Source organism: Ipomoea nil, unplaced genomic scaffold, assembly GCF_001879475.1.
Source record: "Ipomoea nil cultivar Tokyo-kokei standard unplaced genomic scaffold, Asagao_1.1 scaffold1768, whole genome shotgun sequence".
Classification (NCBI taxonomy): Eukaryota; Viridiplantae; Streptophyta; class Magnoliopsida; order Solanales; family Convolvulaceae; genus Ipomoea; species Ipomoea nil.
This window is the reverse complement of record NW_017618196.1, coordinates 463195-479477: the sequence shown is the minus strand read 5'-3', so window position 1 is coordinate 479477 and position 16283 is coordinate 463195. Positions and strand designations below refer to the sequence as shown.

The 16283-nt window shown below is 37.0% G+C and overlaps 2 protein-coding genes across 2 annotated transcripts in view; one reads left to right on the top strand and one right to left on the bottom strand.

The window, feature by feature from the left end:
• The window catches only part of LOC109192092 (putative late blight resistance protein homolog R1A-10), a 185287-nt gene that overhangs the window by 73574 nt on the left and 95430 nt on the right, over positions 1 to 16283 (bottom strand). The gene's annotated exons all lie outside the window — the stretch shown is intronic.
• On the top strand, positions 8051 to 9670 carry LOC109192077. Its single transcript, XM_019342675.1, has 3 exons — positions 8051 to 8361; positions 8416 to 8508; positions 8578 to 9670. The coding sequence occupies exons 1-3, from the start codon at positions 8051 to 8053 to the stop codon at positions 9668 to 9670; spliced, it is 1497 nt and encodes a 498-aa protein (XP_019198220.1).

Sequence of the window (16283 nt, the reverse complement as noted above, 5' to 3'; positions counted from 1 at the left end):
ACTATTAAAAAAAAAATTCTTGGGCCTGCTTTGTTTCATTGGGCTTGCTTCAGTTTCTCCATCATCATATTTGGACTTCTTCTAGTTAATTGATCAAATTAATTCATCTTTCAGCTATTATTAAATTATCATTCAATTTTGGGCAAATATTAAGTTTTAAATTTGCTATTTGAATTTTAATTTAATGTTGAGGTTTATATTAAATTGCCTTGGAGTATTGCAATTTACTTAGGATATATGGGTTAATAATACATTAATATGCAAATCCAAGCATGCTACGTATATTTATTAAATAATTATTTTATTATTATAATTATACATTTATAAAAGCATGCGTTAAGGTTGGATATAGCATATTATTAATTCATAAATTCATTATTAAATATCATTCAATTTTGGATCCTTAGGTCAATTTTAGGTATTATGACCTACTAAAGCAGCTTGTTTGGTTTCTCCTTAATTTTGAGCACATTTTAGTTTATGTGTCTCAAAAACTTTAGAACCTATTTTGAACAAGCTATTTGGGACCTATCTTGGGTCATTAAAGTATGGATCCCACCATTTTGATTGATATTTTAATAATAATTATAGCTCCTTATAACATGTTTATTAAGTTTTAATTATTACTAACTTCCATATTTTGGTATTCATCGTTGGTAATAATATTAAGTTTTGGGTCTATTTCAGTACTAGACCATTTATCATTCATGTTATAATTCACTTGGGCCATTGAGGTTTATGAGTCTAATTTGAGTGATTAAGTGCTATAATTATTGTCTTGATCTATTTTGAGACATTAAGGATTTAATTGTTATTTTGGTCATTAAGAACTATAATTATTGTTTAAGTCGATTAAATTTTTAATCTATCAATAATTTTTCAGGGCCTTAATAATAATATTAAGTATTTAATTTTGTTAGTGTTTTTAATTGTTCAAAAACCCCATTTTATAATTGGCAATATTATTATGGCATACTAAGATAGGTTTTAGCTTAGTGTCCGTTTGGCTCTACAGAAGACTGATCAATCAGAAGGACTGACACTGAAGATCTGTTTTAAGAAGCTGTTTACTTAAAAGTTGTACGCGGTTTACAGAAGACAGATTTGGGAGGAAGATCAGCGTATCTGCTTTGGAAAGGTATGGACCGAATCTTTAAGATTACATTATTCAAATATTGTTCTACCATCTACAATCAAATACATCTATGGAAGGAGTGTTCTATCGACGGATCTATAAGTATCCGCATTCAAAGTGAATTAGGGTTACGCCTTCAGTGAGAAGAAACACTCCACATCAGTTTTATGAGATTAGATCTTTGATTATCATGCCTCTTCTCAATACAACATGTTCTTGGTGATTAAGATGATGAACTTGAGAAGAATCACTGCTGCTTAAACGAAAGGACACTGTGATCACACTGTTGTGGGAACAACTGTAAAGAGCGTCATTGAAGTGGACTGCATCAGAGTTGGCTCTCCAAGTGAAGGGATTTCATTGGACTTCTGTATGCATGGCTCTCCACCTTCAACAATCCACTAAACCTGTGTAGACTGGGTATGTACCTTGTGTGGGGCACTTGGGTGAGATTATTGTTTATCTACCTTTGTACATTGGATTATGATTTAGTGGATTGGACGCCTATGTGATCGTCCCCCAGACGTAGATACACACTGTATCGAACTGGGTAAACATCCTGTGTCTTTTGCTTTGTGCTGTTATATTTTCTTTAAACATCTCTATGATCTGTTAGTACTGACTGACTTCATTGCTGAATCAATCAGTCTATTTCATCAGTCGATTAATCCAGTTAATCTGTTTAAAAAGAGGAAATGCAATATTACATGTGGTATCAGAGCTTTTAAGTCTACATAGTGACTTGATCCGTACGGGTTGTTTTAGTTTTGACTTTTGCATTGTTCTCTGTCTTTTGGAAGTGCCTCTGTGTGTGTTCGTTGGCTGGTTGTTTTTGTTCAGGATGGATGCAAGTATGAAACCACCAGAACTAGATGGTCACAACTACTCCTTCTGGAAGGCTCGCATGGAGATATATCTCTAAGCACAAGGTACCAGAGTTTATCTTACTGCCCTAACTGGGTGGAGCCGTCCAACTGTTCAGAATGAGGATGGAACCACTGGAGATAAGCCCATGGAAACTTGGACTGACGATGAAATGAATGCCTCTGATCTAAACAACAAAGCTTTGAACTCGATTGTAGGATCTCTGCATGAATCTATCTTTACTCTTGTCACAGGGGTAAAAGAAGCTAAACGTGTATGGGAAATTCTTGAAACCAGATTTGAGGGAACTAGTGATGTCAAGCAGTCAAAGCTACAGATGGTACTGTCAGAATTCGAAGCCCTTAGAATGAATGAAGAAGAAACCATTTCGACCTTTCACAGTCGGGTTCAGAATCTGATGAACAGAGCCTCAATTCTTGGTGAACCATTCACTGATGAGAGAGTAGTCAAAAAGATCCTTCGATCTTTGCCTAAACGCTTCCGGATGAAAGTAACTGCTATTCAGGAACACACAGGTTGGGAAAAGAAGACTGTCGGAGAACTTATGGGAAGTTTACACACGTATGAACTAGAAGTGCTTGCTGATGATGATCTTGCAAGCAACAGAAAAGGAAAGTCAGTGGCTTTTGTGGCTGAGGCTGATCGAGATTCTAACACAAACGAAATATATGATGAAACCTTGGCACTTCTAACCAAGAATTTCAAGAAAATATTAAAAGGATTCAACAGAAAGAGTCAAGGTCAGCCCGCCAGGACACAATTCAAAGGCAATAACTCCTCATATCAGAAAGCCGAACCAACTCCTTTTTCACAGAACAATCAATCTCAGACTGGTCGAACAAGACAAAACAGAAACAGTTCCACAGATACAGGGAAGTCTCTCAACCGGTCAGTGCAGTGTAGAGAGTGTGAAGGTTATGGACACATACAGGCTGAATGTGTAACGTATCTCAAGAGGTAGCTTTCTTTACAGCTACAGACATTCAGTCAGACGGAAACCAATCAGATGAAGAATCTTATATATCAACTGATGATTTTGAAGAGAGACATACTCAACTTGAAATAGAATTTGCTAAACTTGTTGCAAGCTGGGAACAACTAGTGAAAGTCGATAAAAATCTGAATGACGAGCTGAAACAAAGGGATGATCTTCTAAAAAAACTGAATACAGACCTTGTCATAAAAGAAGATCTCATCACTCAGATAAGATCCAGAGAAGGAAAACTGATAAAGGAATTGGAAGGTCTGAAGAAAAATATCCAAATGATGGACACCACATCAACCTTAGACAAGATTCTAGACTCTGGCAGAAATCCTAATGATAAAAAAGGTCTAGGATTTGAACGAGGTGAATCTTCGAATAATGCACCTATGTTTGTCAAAGAGGGTATGTTTAAGGCCACAGCAGTTCACAGCTTTGAACAAGGACAGTCATCTCGGTCAGTACAGAAAATTGACAAGAGAAGGAGATATGACCAGACTGCAGATACTGACCGTGCCAAAGTAACTCATCAATCTCATTATTCAAGGTTCAAAAATAAGTTTGTCAGAGTTAGACAATACACTCCCATTTGCCACTACTGTTCAAACAAAAGGTCATACTCGGCCTGAGTGTTATTTTTTCTACAGAGATCAAAGGAAGGAAAAATATCAGAATAAGACCATTACACCGTTTAACAGACAGGTTTGGGTCAGAAATTCAGAAGTTATATGCTACCCCACTATAGTTCTGACTGCGTCTACAACTGAATCTAGATGGTATTTCGACAGTGGGTGTTCCAGACATATGACTGGAAATGCGAAGTGTCTCATGGCTGTTCAACCAAGCAATGGATCTGTAACATATGGCGATGGACAAAAAGGAAAGATAGTTGGGAAAGGTACCCTGAATGTACCAGGTTTACCCCAATTAGAAGAAGTTCTGTTAGTCTGTGGGTTGAAAGCTAATCTGATTAGCATCAGTCAGTTGTGTGATCAAAATTGGAATGTGTGCTTCGATCGTAACTGCTGCAGAGTTAGTGACAAAGCAAATCAACTTGTCATGGAAGGAACCTGATCCTCAGACAATTGTTATGTTTTGACTAATGAAACTGCATGTCACCTATCTAAATCTGATGAATCAAAACTATGGCATAGACGACTGGGTCACGTAAACTTCAGAGATATGGATAAGCTGATCAAACTGGAAGCTGTGAGAGGTGTACCTAAGAGCAGAATAGATCTGGAAAGGGTTTGTGGTGCATGTGCCATTGGGAAACAAATCAGAACTCCACACAAAGCAGTAAGAGGTATCACCACTGAGAAGTGTCTAGATCTTGTTCACAAAGACCTCATGGGGCCAACACAGACTGAAAGCATTGGGGGAAAGAAATACATATTTGTGTGTGTAGATGATTTCTCTCGATACAGCTGGGTATACTTTCTAAGAGAAAAATCATAAGCATTCAAGGCCTTTAAAACTCTATGCATAAGGGTTCAGAAGGAAAAGAATGAGTCTATAATAAAAGTTAAGAGACTAAGAAGTGATCATGGAAAAGAATTTGAGAATTCACTAGACTCAGATTTCAGCTCCGAGCACGGTATATCACATGAGTTCTCAGCTCCTAGAACTGCTCAACAGAATGGTGTGGTGGAAAGAAAGAATCGAACCTTACAAGAAATGGCTAGAGTTATGCTACATGCCTCTCATCTGCCGCAGCGCTTCTGGGCTGAAGCAGTACATACAGCCTGTCATACAGTAAATAGGGTCTATCTTAGACCAGGAACGAACAAAACACCATATGAGATCTGGAAGGGAAAGAAGCCTAACCTGAAGTATTTTCATGTGTTCGGGACAAAGTGTTATGTGTTGGCTGATAGAGAACAAAGAGGGAAGTTTGAACCTAAGAGTGATGAAAGCATCTTCCTTGGATACTCTCCAAACAGTCGTGCCTATAGAATCTACAACAAGAGAACTCAATCTGTGATGGAATCAGTAAATGTGGTTATAGATGACTGTCCAGAAAAATCAGTAGACACAACAGTGACAGATCCAGTGACAAAGCTTCCTCTCAGTGAACTAAATACTGCAGACAGCAACAGTCAGCCCAAATCACAAGAATCCTCAGATGAAGATCAAGAAAGTTCGGAACAGGAGAAAACTCTCATAAATGATACAGGTAAAGACAAACCCACCAGAACTCAGAAAAATCACCCATCAGATAACATCATTGGTGATCCAACAGATGGGATGAAGACAGGAGCAGAATAAGAAATAATCTGATAGAAATATCTGGGTCTGCTTGCTATACCTCAAAGATAGAACCCAGGAATGTAAAAGAAGCTTTACAGGATGATCTGTGGATCAAGGCAATGCAGGAAGAGCTACATCAATTTGATCGAAATCATGTTTGGGATCTAGTTTCAAGACCTGATGGTGTCAACATAATTAGAACAAAGTGGATCTTCAAAAACAAAACTGATGAAGCTGGGAATATTGCAAGGAACAAATCTCGGTTAGTGGCACAAGGGTACACTCAAATAGAAGGAATTGACTATGATGAGACATTTTCTCCTGTGGCTAGACTAGAGTCAATCAGAATTCTGCTAGCTGTTGCATGCATTCTGGGATTTACATCGTTTCAGATGGATGTCAAGACAACGTTTTTGAATGGGTACCTGCATGAAGATATCTATGTGGCGCAACCTAAGGGATTTGAAGATCCAGAACATCCATCACATGTCTACAAGCTTAGAAAGGCTCTCTATGGTCTTAAACAAGCCCCACGGGCATGGTATGAATGACTGACTCAGTATATGCTACAACATGGTTATAAACGAGGAAGTGTTGACAAAACTTTATTCGTAAAAATTACTGGAAGTCATGTCACCATTGCTCAGATCTATGTGGATGACATTGTATTCGGATCAACTCTACAGAAATACACAGATGAGTTAGTAAAAGTTATGAAGGAAGAATTTGAGATGTCAATGGTTGGTCAACTGACATACTTCCTAGGACTGCAAGTTAAGTAAAGTTCTGAAGGGTACTTTATCTCACAAGAGAAATATGCTAAGAATTTAGTCAAGAAGTTTGATCTGGAATCATGTAAACCATCCAGGACACCGATCTCCACCTCCACAAAAGTATCCAAAGATGACACTGGTGTATCAGTGGATAACACAGTCTACCGAAGCCTGATAGGAAGTCTGTTGTACTTGACAGCTAGTCGACCAGACATAATGTTTAGTGTTGGAATATGTGCAAGGTATCAATCTGATCCAAAGGAATCACACCTCATAGCTGCTAAACGAATTCTGAAATATATAAAAGGAACGATTCAGTATGGTCTATGATACTCCAAGGACAGTGAACTGAGTCTAATTGCATACTGTGATGCTGACTGGGCAGGGAACATTGATGACCGTAAGAGTACATCTGGTGGTTGCTTCTTTGTCGGTAAGAACTTGGTGTCATGGCTGAGTAAGAAACAGAACTCAATTTCATTAAGTACTGCAGAGGCAGAATACATAGCTGCTGGTGGATGCTGTACTCAGTTAGTATGGATGAAACAGATGTTATTAGACTATGACCTTACTCAAGGAATTATGACACTCTATTGTGACAATGTCAGTGCTATTAATATCTCAAAGAATCCAGTTCAACACTCCAGAACGAAGCATATTGATATAAGGCATCACTACATCAGAGACCTGGTAGAATCAAAGGAGATTGAGTTGGAATATATTCAAACAGAGAAACAGTTGGCTGATATCCTGACTAAGCCCCTAGACGCAAACCGGTTTGAGATTCTCAGATCTGCTCTGGGAATCTGCAGAATTGGCTAATAGGGAAGATCGTCACTCAGAAGGAGAGTGCAAGGTTTACGTATTCTGGTCAAATTTCAGTTTTGACTTCCTTTTAAATCTCCCTTCATTTTTGTTAAGAGAATATCTTAACCTAAATTACCATAAAAATAATTAGGCTTTTTCAAATTTGAAATATGCCTAGCATCCGTTTCTTGCCTAAAAAGGAGGTATACCGTTGCGTCAATCACATCAGCTCTGCATGTATTCTGACTAGCTGCATTTATTGGGGTTCTTCTCCCTTGGGCTTATAATCGAGTATCGAGTAAGACTTGAGAGAACGAACAAGAGACTCTCTCTACACACAGACTGTATTCTCCTTGATCTCCTATCTAGGGTTTACTTCCTCGTCTTCTCAAATCTCTCATCAATGGCGGATGCAGTTCGTAATATGATCATCAAGCTTGGAAGAAAGGTGTATTCACAAGAAACAGCCACCAAACATGTCAAAACCTTACTTCTGTTGGCTATGAAGAAAAAATTGAAGCTTGATCCCCTTCTCCGCGATGAAATCATTGTCACTGTACTGTCCGATTATCCTGAGTTTTATACCGACTGGTCCGATGATGACACCAGTGAACTATTGATGCTGGCCTCCGAAGCAGGTGATGATATTAATCCTGCGTCTATTCCACAGCCCTCAGATGGAAATCGCGCTGGGGCGTTCCTCCATTACTTTGCTCAAAGAGCCCTTGAGTCTGAAGAAATTTCCCTTCGTCGAGAAATTGCTCAACCCCTGTATCTTCAGGCTGCTGAGAATGAAGCTACACATCGTATTGAGATTCTGTGAAACAGGTCAAATTCCTCTGACTCTCCTATAGAAATTTCACCTGATAAACCTGAGAATCTAGTGTCTAATGCTGCCCCATCTATTGTTCATGTTGATTCTGAGAATGTGCCTGCTTAAGTCTCTGAGAAATCATCTGTATCTGTTGATCCTCCTTGCTTACCTGCTGTGAAGTCTGATCTCTTGAATAGTGAGTCTTTTAAAGCATATGTAGAGGAAGACAAACCGATTGATGAGCCCAACAATCTAAGTATGGTCGTTTTTGAGACTGATAATATTGCTCTGTCCCCTCTGTTGTTGCTGATGTCCCACAAGAAGTCGACTCTTCTGTTAATCCCTCTGATATGCCTGCTGTGATTGAGAATGTGAAACCCTCAAACCCCCGTGAACCCAAGAATATGGTTGGTATTCCGGTCTACACCTCCTCATCTCTGGCAGAGAGTCTTGAACATGTTAGGCACTTTGCTGGTCTACCTTCTGCCTCCATTCCAGAACCCTACAGAGTGATTCATCCTTCGGAATCCTCGAGTGAAGATGAAAAGATCCTCGCTGAAGTATATGACACCCAAGCTCATGCATCTACGGATCCGACAGTTGAGGCCACAGCTCATCTTGATTCCACAAATTTTCTTGGAAGCTCCTCTGCTAATGTTTCTGATTCTAGTCATTCTGTGACTCCTGTCCAATCCCCAACCAAAGAAACGAGAAGGTAAAAAAGGAAGAATGTTCCTGTGAAAGTTGTTGTTGAGACTGGTGATGACAGTGCTGATGTGGATCAGCCTGAGAAGAGAAGGAAGTCTAGTGAAACCGTCAAATCTGAAGCAAACCCACCTATCCAACAAGTGTTCAAGACACTGTGATCTTCTATTAAACAAAAGGGCCCTACAGCTGTTCAACCTGCTGCTGTACCTACATCATCTGCCAGAAAGGGGAAACCATCCACATGTTCCAGAGGTCGAAGCATAACTCCTGAAGTTCAACCTGTTGAAGGGTCTGACACATCTGTTTACAAGCCTCAGTTTGTATCTCCAGCTGCTCAGGGAAAATGGTCCACTATGGTCAGAAGAGATCTTATTGTTCAACGATCTGTTGATGAGAATCAGCTGAATTCCGTATGTGATATTCTACCACTGCTGAATGAAGTAGGGCTGCTGAAGACTGTCACTGTCATCTGCCCATACTCGAAGCTCCTCACTTATGAATTCTACTATAATCTCAATGACGAGATTGATATCTTAACTGGGCCACGACCAATGCAGATTTTCATTCGAGGGAAGTGGTACATCTTCGGGCCTGACATGATCAATGAATACTATGGACTGACTGTTGTGCAAGAAGAGGCAATTACAGATTGGAACTTGGTGGCCAAGACTCTAACGGGTGGACAGCTTGATACTTGGCCTACTGGTGACAAGGATTATCTGCCGAGCTCTCAACTCACATCCAGATATGTTATTCTGCATCGCCTGGCTCTTCACAACTGGCTCCTATCAGCTCACTTCCACACGGTTGGTAAGCACCTGGCAGGTTTCTTGTACCGAATTGGAACAAAGATGCCGATTGATCTAGGAAACTGGATTTACTACCACATCCTCAACATGATCCATCCACGAGAGCAGAAGGTAAGGCTACCCTTCCCGAATCTGATTTATGGCATTCTTACAACTCAGGGTCTTGAGTCTATGCCGAGTGAAGTGATCAGTCCAACTCTACTCTATACTGTTGATCGGCGTCTTTTGACTGGAGATCACATTCGTGATGTTATACCGGTGACTGCCCCCTCCAATTCTGAACCTGATACTGTGGCTGATGACTCGCCCCATGCCAAGGATCTTCATCTCTCCATTCAGTTAAAGGCACGGGTCTCTGAGCTTGTGACAATTCATGGTATAATTGCTAAACAACTGACAAGGGCCCGTACTGAGCTGGCAACCGTTCTTCTTCGTTTAAGCTTATCTGAATTTGCTATTGCTACTGCACCTGCGAAGTCCGACAGTGACACTCCCTCCAATGCTTGACCTTTGGCTCTCATTGGCAAAAAGGGGGAGTAGTATGAACTCAGGGGGAGTTGTTTTTGTGTACCTTCTGGCCCTGGCTGGGCGTTGTTTTTGATGGCACCACTTCTTATTTGAAGAATGTTCTTAGACTGTGTTTTGAACCAGCATGACATGTATGCTGTGTTTCTATTTTTCGTTCTGCTATGTAATCAGACCAGACTCATGGGTTGTTTCTTTATGATAACCTATCTTAGTTCTTTATGTTTATGTCTTTCTACATAGTTGAGTTGTTTTGCCAAATAATAGCCAAAGGGGGAGTTTGTTAGTGTTTTTAATTGTTCAAAAACCCCATTTTATAATTGGCAATATTATTATGGCATACTAAGATAGATTTAGCTTAGCGTCCGTTTGGCTCTACAGAAGACTGATCAATCAGAAGGACTGACACTGAAGATCTGTTTTAAGAAGCTGTTTACTTAAAAGCTGTACGCGGTTTACAGAAGACAGATTTGGAAGGAAGATCAGCGTATTTGCTTTGGAAAGGTATGGACCGAATCTTTAAGATTACATTATACAAATATTGTTCTACGATCTACAATCAAATACATCTATGGAAGGAGTGTTCTATCGACGGATCTATAAGTATCCGCATTCAAAGTGAATTAGGGTTACGCCTTCAGTGAGAAGAAACACTCCACATCAGTTTTATGAGATTAGATCTTTGATTATCATGCCTCTTCTCAATACAACATGTTCTTGGTGATTAAGATGATGAACTTGAGAAGAATCACTGCTGCTTAAACGAAAGGACATTGTGATCACACTGTTGTGGGAACAACTGTAAAGAGCGTCGTTGAAGTGGACTGCATCAGAGTTGGCTCTCCAAGTGAAGGGATTTCATTGGACTTCTGTATGCATGGCTCTCCACCTTCAACAATCCACTAAACCTGTGTAGACTAGGTATGTACCTTGTGTGGGGCACTTGGGTGAGATTATTGTTTATCTACCTTCGTACATTGGATTATGATTTAGTGGATTGGATGCCTATTTGATCGTCCCCCAGACGTAGATACACACTGTATCGAACTGGGTAAACATCCTGTGTCTTTTGCTTTGTGCTGTTATATTTTCTTTAAACATCTCTATGATCTGTTAGTACTGACTGACTTCATCGCTGAATCAATCAGTCCATTTCATCAGTCGATTAATCCAGTTAATCTGTTTAAAAAGAGGAAATGCAAAATTAAAAATTTTATGGCAAAAGCAATATAGTTGGTATATTGTCTATATAATGGCAATTTGGTTATTACCTTAACTTTAGTCTCCCTAAGTATCATAATTGTCATGGTTAATTAGTATGTGGTAAATTGAGATTAGTATTTGGCATTCCTTAATTACAGTTTTGCCTTTATTGTAATTATTATTAATTAGCATTATTAATTACTGTTATTAAGTTTAGGGGCTAATCTCATTTTATTACTTTTCATAATAATTATCATTTAATGGTAATCTGCTATATTTGGTACATTGGCATGATTACCACTTCATTTTACATGATTATTAATGTTGGTAATTAAGTCCTACCAATAAATTTTTTACACGTACCATTGGACACTGCATCGAGTTTATTGACACCGATAGTGAAGATTGGGAGAATTCTGGAGTCTTTTCTTCTCTTGTGGATCGTCATCATTGTTAGCGCAATGGGCAGATGCGGTTTGCATCAATAAGGTTAGCCATTAATTATCTTTTATGGTTGTTATTGATAATTAGTGCTACAGTTACGGTTAACCGCTAATTTGGACTAGTCACATATTTTATCTTTAGAAAAATGAAAACATTGAAAGTGCATTACCATACTTTAGTTTGTCATTACTAATGTTAATAGTGATTATAATGTTACTTATTGCTATTAATAATTAGTTAATTAATGATGAAATTAATATTGTTATGGTATTCAATTATGCACCTTGAACTGTTTCCAAATAAATTTATGTGACAATACTCCAGTTCAGAAAATAATTTTCTGGACATTAATATTTTTCGGACTTCAAATTTTATTGAGTTTTCAAAATTTTATCCGAAAACATTTATAAGTGTTAGTGGTTTTGACCATTGTTTTTTCATATTTAGTTTCCTACTTAATGTGATAATATTATTATGGCTATTTATTGCTATTTTGGTTATTTGCAATTTTGCCATTAATAATAATAATATTATCAACTGGGTTATGGAGAGTGATTTTGAATCAATTTAGTAATCTTGGGAAAACATATTTGCTAGACAATTGACTTTTGCCATTAATTCCATAATTCATTTAGTTCTTGGAATTATGATTTTAGTTCTGATTGCCCATGTTTGGTTAAGTATGAATATTTGGTATAAATTCATATTCTTTAGTTGGTTCATACTTTATAGATTGTTTTATGCATTCGATCACATTAAGTGCATAATATTAAGTTTAATTATGCAATTAGGGTTTGTGAGATTTTGATTTACAAATTATAGGATATCTTTTTGGTTTGATATTGTTTGAATTTGTAAATTCAGTTATTTCTTATGAATTTGATCTTTATGCATTAAAACATTTTGCCATGGGCTTACAGTTTAAAAATTTTAAAGTATATATTCAGTACATTATTATTCAAAATGTTGGGTCTCTTTTGGTTTGGACTCATTGGTGTTTGAGTATTAAATTTATACTTTAAAATCTTAAATTGTAAATTGCTTTAAGTTATGCAATTTATTTGGGGTATATGAGTTTAATGTTTAATTTTATGCATATTTGTCCTAAGCATAATATTATGTTTTAAATTATGCAATTTTATTATGCCTTTAGCAATGCATACTTTGAGATGGAATTATATTAGTTCCTATTTAAGTTGGACTTACGCATAAACTTTAGTCGCGGTAGTGCCTGAATTTAAGCACGTTTAGTCCGCTATTTTTAGTTCACCATTTAAGCTTTAATTATAGGTGAACCCTACAGTTTTCTGGTGTATACCCTACAGTTTTGACTGAGATAATAAGTCTATTATCAATTCTTTATTGAGCACATAATGGTACATATTATTCCTTCTATATGAGGATAATAACCCCATTTGCAACTCTTTAAAGAGTAAATAATGGCACATAATAATACTTAAATAAATCCTCATTTCGAGAATTATGAATCCATCAGGGATTTCTCAAGATAAATTTAACTTCATATCTAAATTTATTATTCTGCCAATTGTATTATGTAGCGGAACTTAATGCCATTTGTCGTGGGAGAGTATATTTGATTAAAATCAATTAAGGGTCTCTGCGTGAACCCATAGGCTACAAACTCGCTTCATCACCTCATTATTCTTATTTCTCTTTCATGCACACACCCATTTGTAACTTTCAGGGTTAACGCTCCAATGGTGTATTGTTATAAAGAGAATTATCCATTTTAGCGAGTCGAGCTATGCTTTAATTGCTCCTTTATACGTTAAATAGTCATGGCACATCTGGTGCCTAACTCTGGATCCAGATTATCATATAATAGAGCAATTTGTAAAGGCAATTGTGTTGTCGACAACTATAACCTTTTCATAAATGTCTCTCATATTTGTAAAAGTAATGACAATTTCTAAAACAACCAGATTCTAGACATTTCCCAAAGATATTTTGATCTGGTCGTTCCGCATCCCTAGTATTGTGTTTGTTTGGTGCACCTATAAATTGACTAGGGTTTCTCGTCATCTGGACGAGCGTCTTCAGGACTAAATTATTTAATGTTATTTCAAGAGTGACAATGTTTCTATACTAGATCTAGTATAATGATTCTTATTTCTTACACCGATGGATCTCCTATACTTCTGGTATCAAGGAGTATCGATATATTCATTTGGTCCAGGTTGGGGAAGGTACATGAGACCTAGTCACTCTTTTATGATTAGTATGATCAATGAATGTATTTTGGCAGATTTATTTGCTAATATCGCAAATAGATTATCTTCTAAACTTCCGGTTCAGTCTAACTAGTACATGGATTTAAATAATGAAGATATTTTCATTCTATGAAGTTTCTTGGCATCCTATTAAATTTGAACTCTTATCTTCCCCTAATGTCGAGAAACGATCTTCATTAATTTAGTGTACCTAAGTATATGTATTGGTCTCCTATCATGTGTTCTTGGTATTAATTAATCAAGAGACGGAGGCTTATTTGGTAGCCTTTTTAGAGGTACACTGTGATGGTGCTATATTGAAATAGGCTGCGCACTATAAATAACGCAGATAGGGAAATGTTACTTTTGAAACCACGCACTAGGTGAAAAAAAAAGGGGTATAGCAATACTTTTAGGGATTGATTTGTGATATAACTTGACTCATAGTAACGCCATAACAGTCCTTCGGGGATTGATGGGATAGGTGGACCATTTTTTGTCAAGAATTCATCGTCAAGGTTCATCCTAAAGGGTGACTTAGAGAATTAAAGTCATTGATCTACCTTCTGGGCAAATAAAAATACAAAAAAAAAAGAGGGCTATAAATTTAAATATCATATACCCAAAACTCATGTCAAAGAGTTTCTATAGCAGAAACTAGCACTGTAAACAGGTCATAGCCTTTAATTTTTATCACATGCAAGCTAAGGTTTAGTAACGACAGGTGCAACCTAACCATATTGAGAATTCATGGTATTTTAATTCGTAAATTAGAAAAATGAGAGAAGTACCGTTTGCCGAAGAATAATGAGCACATGTTTGTTGTCGTGCCCATTCATTCCTATTTCGGGGAGTCAAAAACAACACTTTTCTAAGCAAGCTCTCATTTTATCTCATAGTTTCATACAAGCATGAAAACATCACAAAATAGCAAGATATACAAGCTAAAAAGGGCAGAAAATTCCAGAATTTTCTGGGGAAAAAAGGTAACACATTTTGGCACAAAATTTTATAGATATGTAGTTTAGCAAGTCTAGAACGTACATGAAAATTTTCATTCCAATCCAAGGTCTAGAAGTATTTTTCGTGAAATTAATTTTCAAACTGCGTCGGTCAGAATTTTCAGGCAGTGATTACTATAAAAAAAAATTCACAATTTGTTTGCTTCAGACAAACCATCATGATGTGAGTCAATTTTGACTTTTGGAGGGTAGCATAGCATTAAAAATAGAAGCTGCAGACTTCATTCACGAGTTCATAACTGAGGGTTTACACCAAAAGATGACAAATAAAAAATTAGTGCTCTTAGTGTTTACTTTCTGGGCAAAACTATATTAAAAAATAGGCACTATCATCTTGTTTGGATACCCAAATTTGAGATATTCAAGAATAAGATTCAAGACTCATGCCATATAATTTTATGATAAAAACTAGTACCATCAGTATGCATGAATTTGGACAAATAATCATTGACTTCCAAATCACAATTAAGTCAATTTGACATTAGTCATATAAATTGTCCTAGTGCTATTAACATATAACTAGTGCTATGAATTCACCTTCTGGGCAATGCTATGTTTAAAATTCATGCTATAACCACTTGTTGATCAAGACAATCCTACAAGGACTATCATATAATAAATTAATGGCTTTAATTTGCCGTCCGAGCATAGCTCCCAATAAGATTTAAGATAAATCTCAAAATATATGGCCTATAGCAAAGAATTGTTACCATCAAGAGCAAATCAATAAATGCTCTTTTGTGACATCGCTATAAAGCATGAGATAGCAATTTGTGACACAACAATAATTTGTCACTTGACAACAAGTGCACCGACCATACAATGTATGCGGTGGTCACGTCAAGAAAGTGTCACAATATTATGTATTTTAATTAAGTTCTCTAATTCTATGCATGCGCATCAACTGGATACAAAAGCATATGGCATATCTCCCTCTTAAAGAGTAGAATTTATCCACAATGTGATTATCATATGCATATATAAATATGACAGTTGCATAGAATAACCATGTATCACATAAATATATGCATATATAAATATTTTCTACAAGAAAATAAATACTTAGCTCATAGAGACGGGCATAATTGTAATGCTTGAGTGTAACCACAATGGTTCTACAAGTGTAGGTGCAATATATGAATCCAGAGCAACTTATCTCTTAGACTCGAGCATGCTGAGGGCAACTTCACAGTTTCTTTTCTTCACTTCGCCGGAATGATTAAACCAATAGGTTGAAAACTCCATTGCACATTACCGGCCACCCAAGTACACCGCCGGAAAACAAAATGCAAGCAGGGAACAGTGCATTCAAGACTAGCAAATAAAACAGTCCAACAATTGAGAAAAAGACTTAGGACCATTCTGAGCTGGGTTTGCGTACTTGACAAATGGCACGGACCGTAAGTTTGCACCAGAATTATGCAAAGTATTATTAAAAGCTGAATTTAAAGGTGCAGCATAATAAACACTACTCCTTGTACATCGTGCTGATAACGTGTTAAAAAACCAGAGAGAATGGAAGGATCATCTTATTCATTCCAGTCTTGTACAATAGTACAATATATATATAGGGTACATGATAATCCATACAATAAATTCCAGAAACCGTTTCAGTTGCTACAAGAATAAATACTAATAATGTCCATTACTAATATATATTTGTAACATAGGCAAAAATGAATTGAGCTTTTTTTT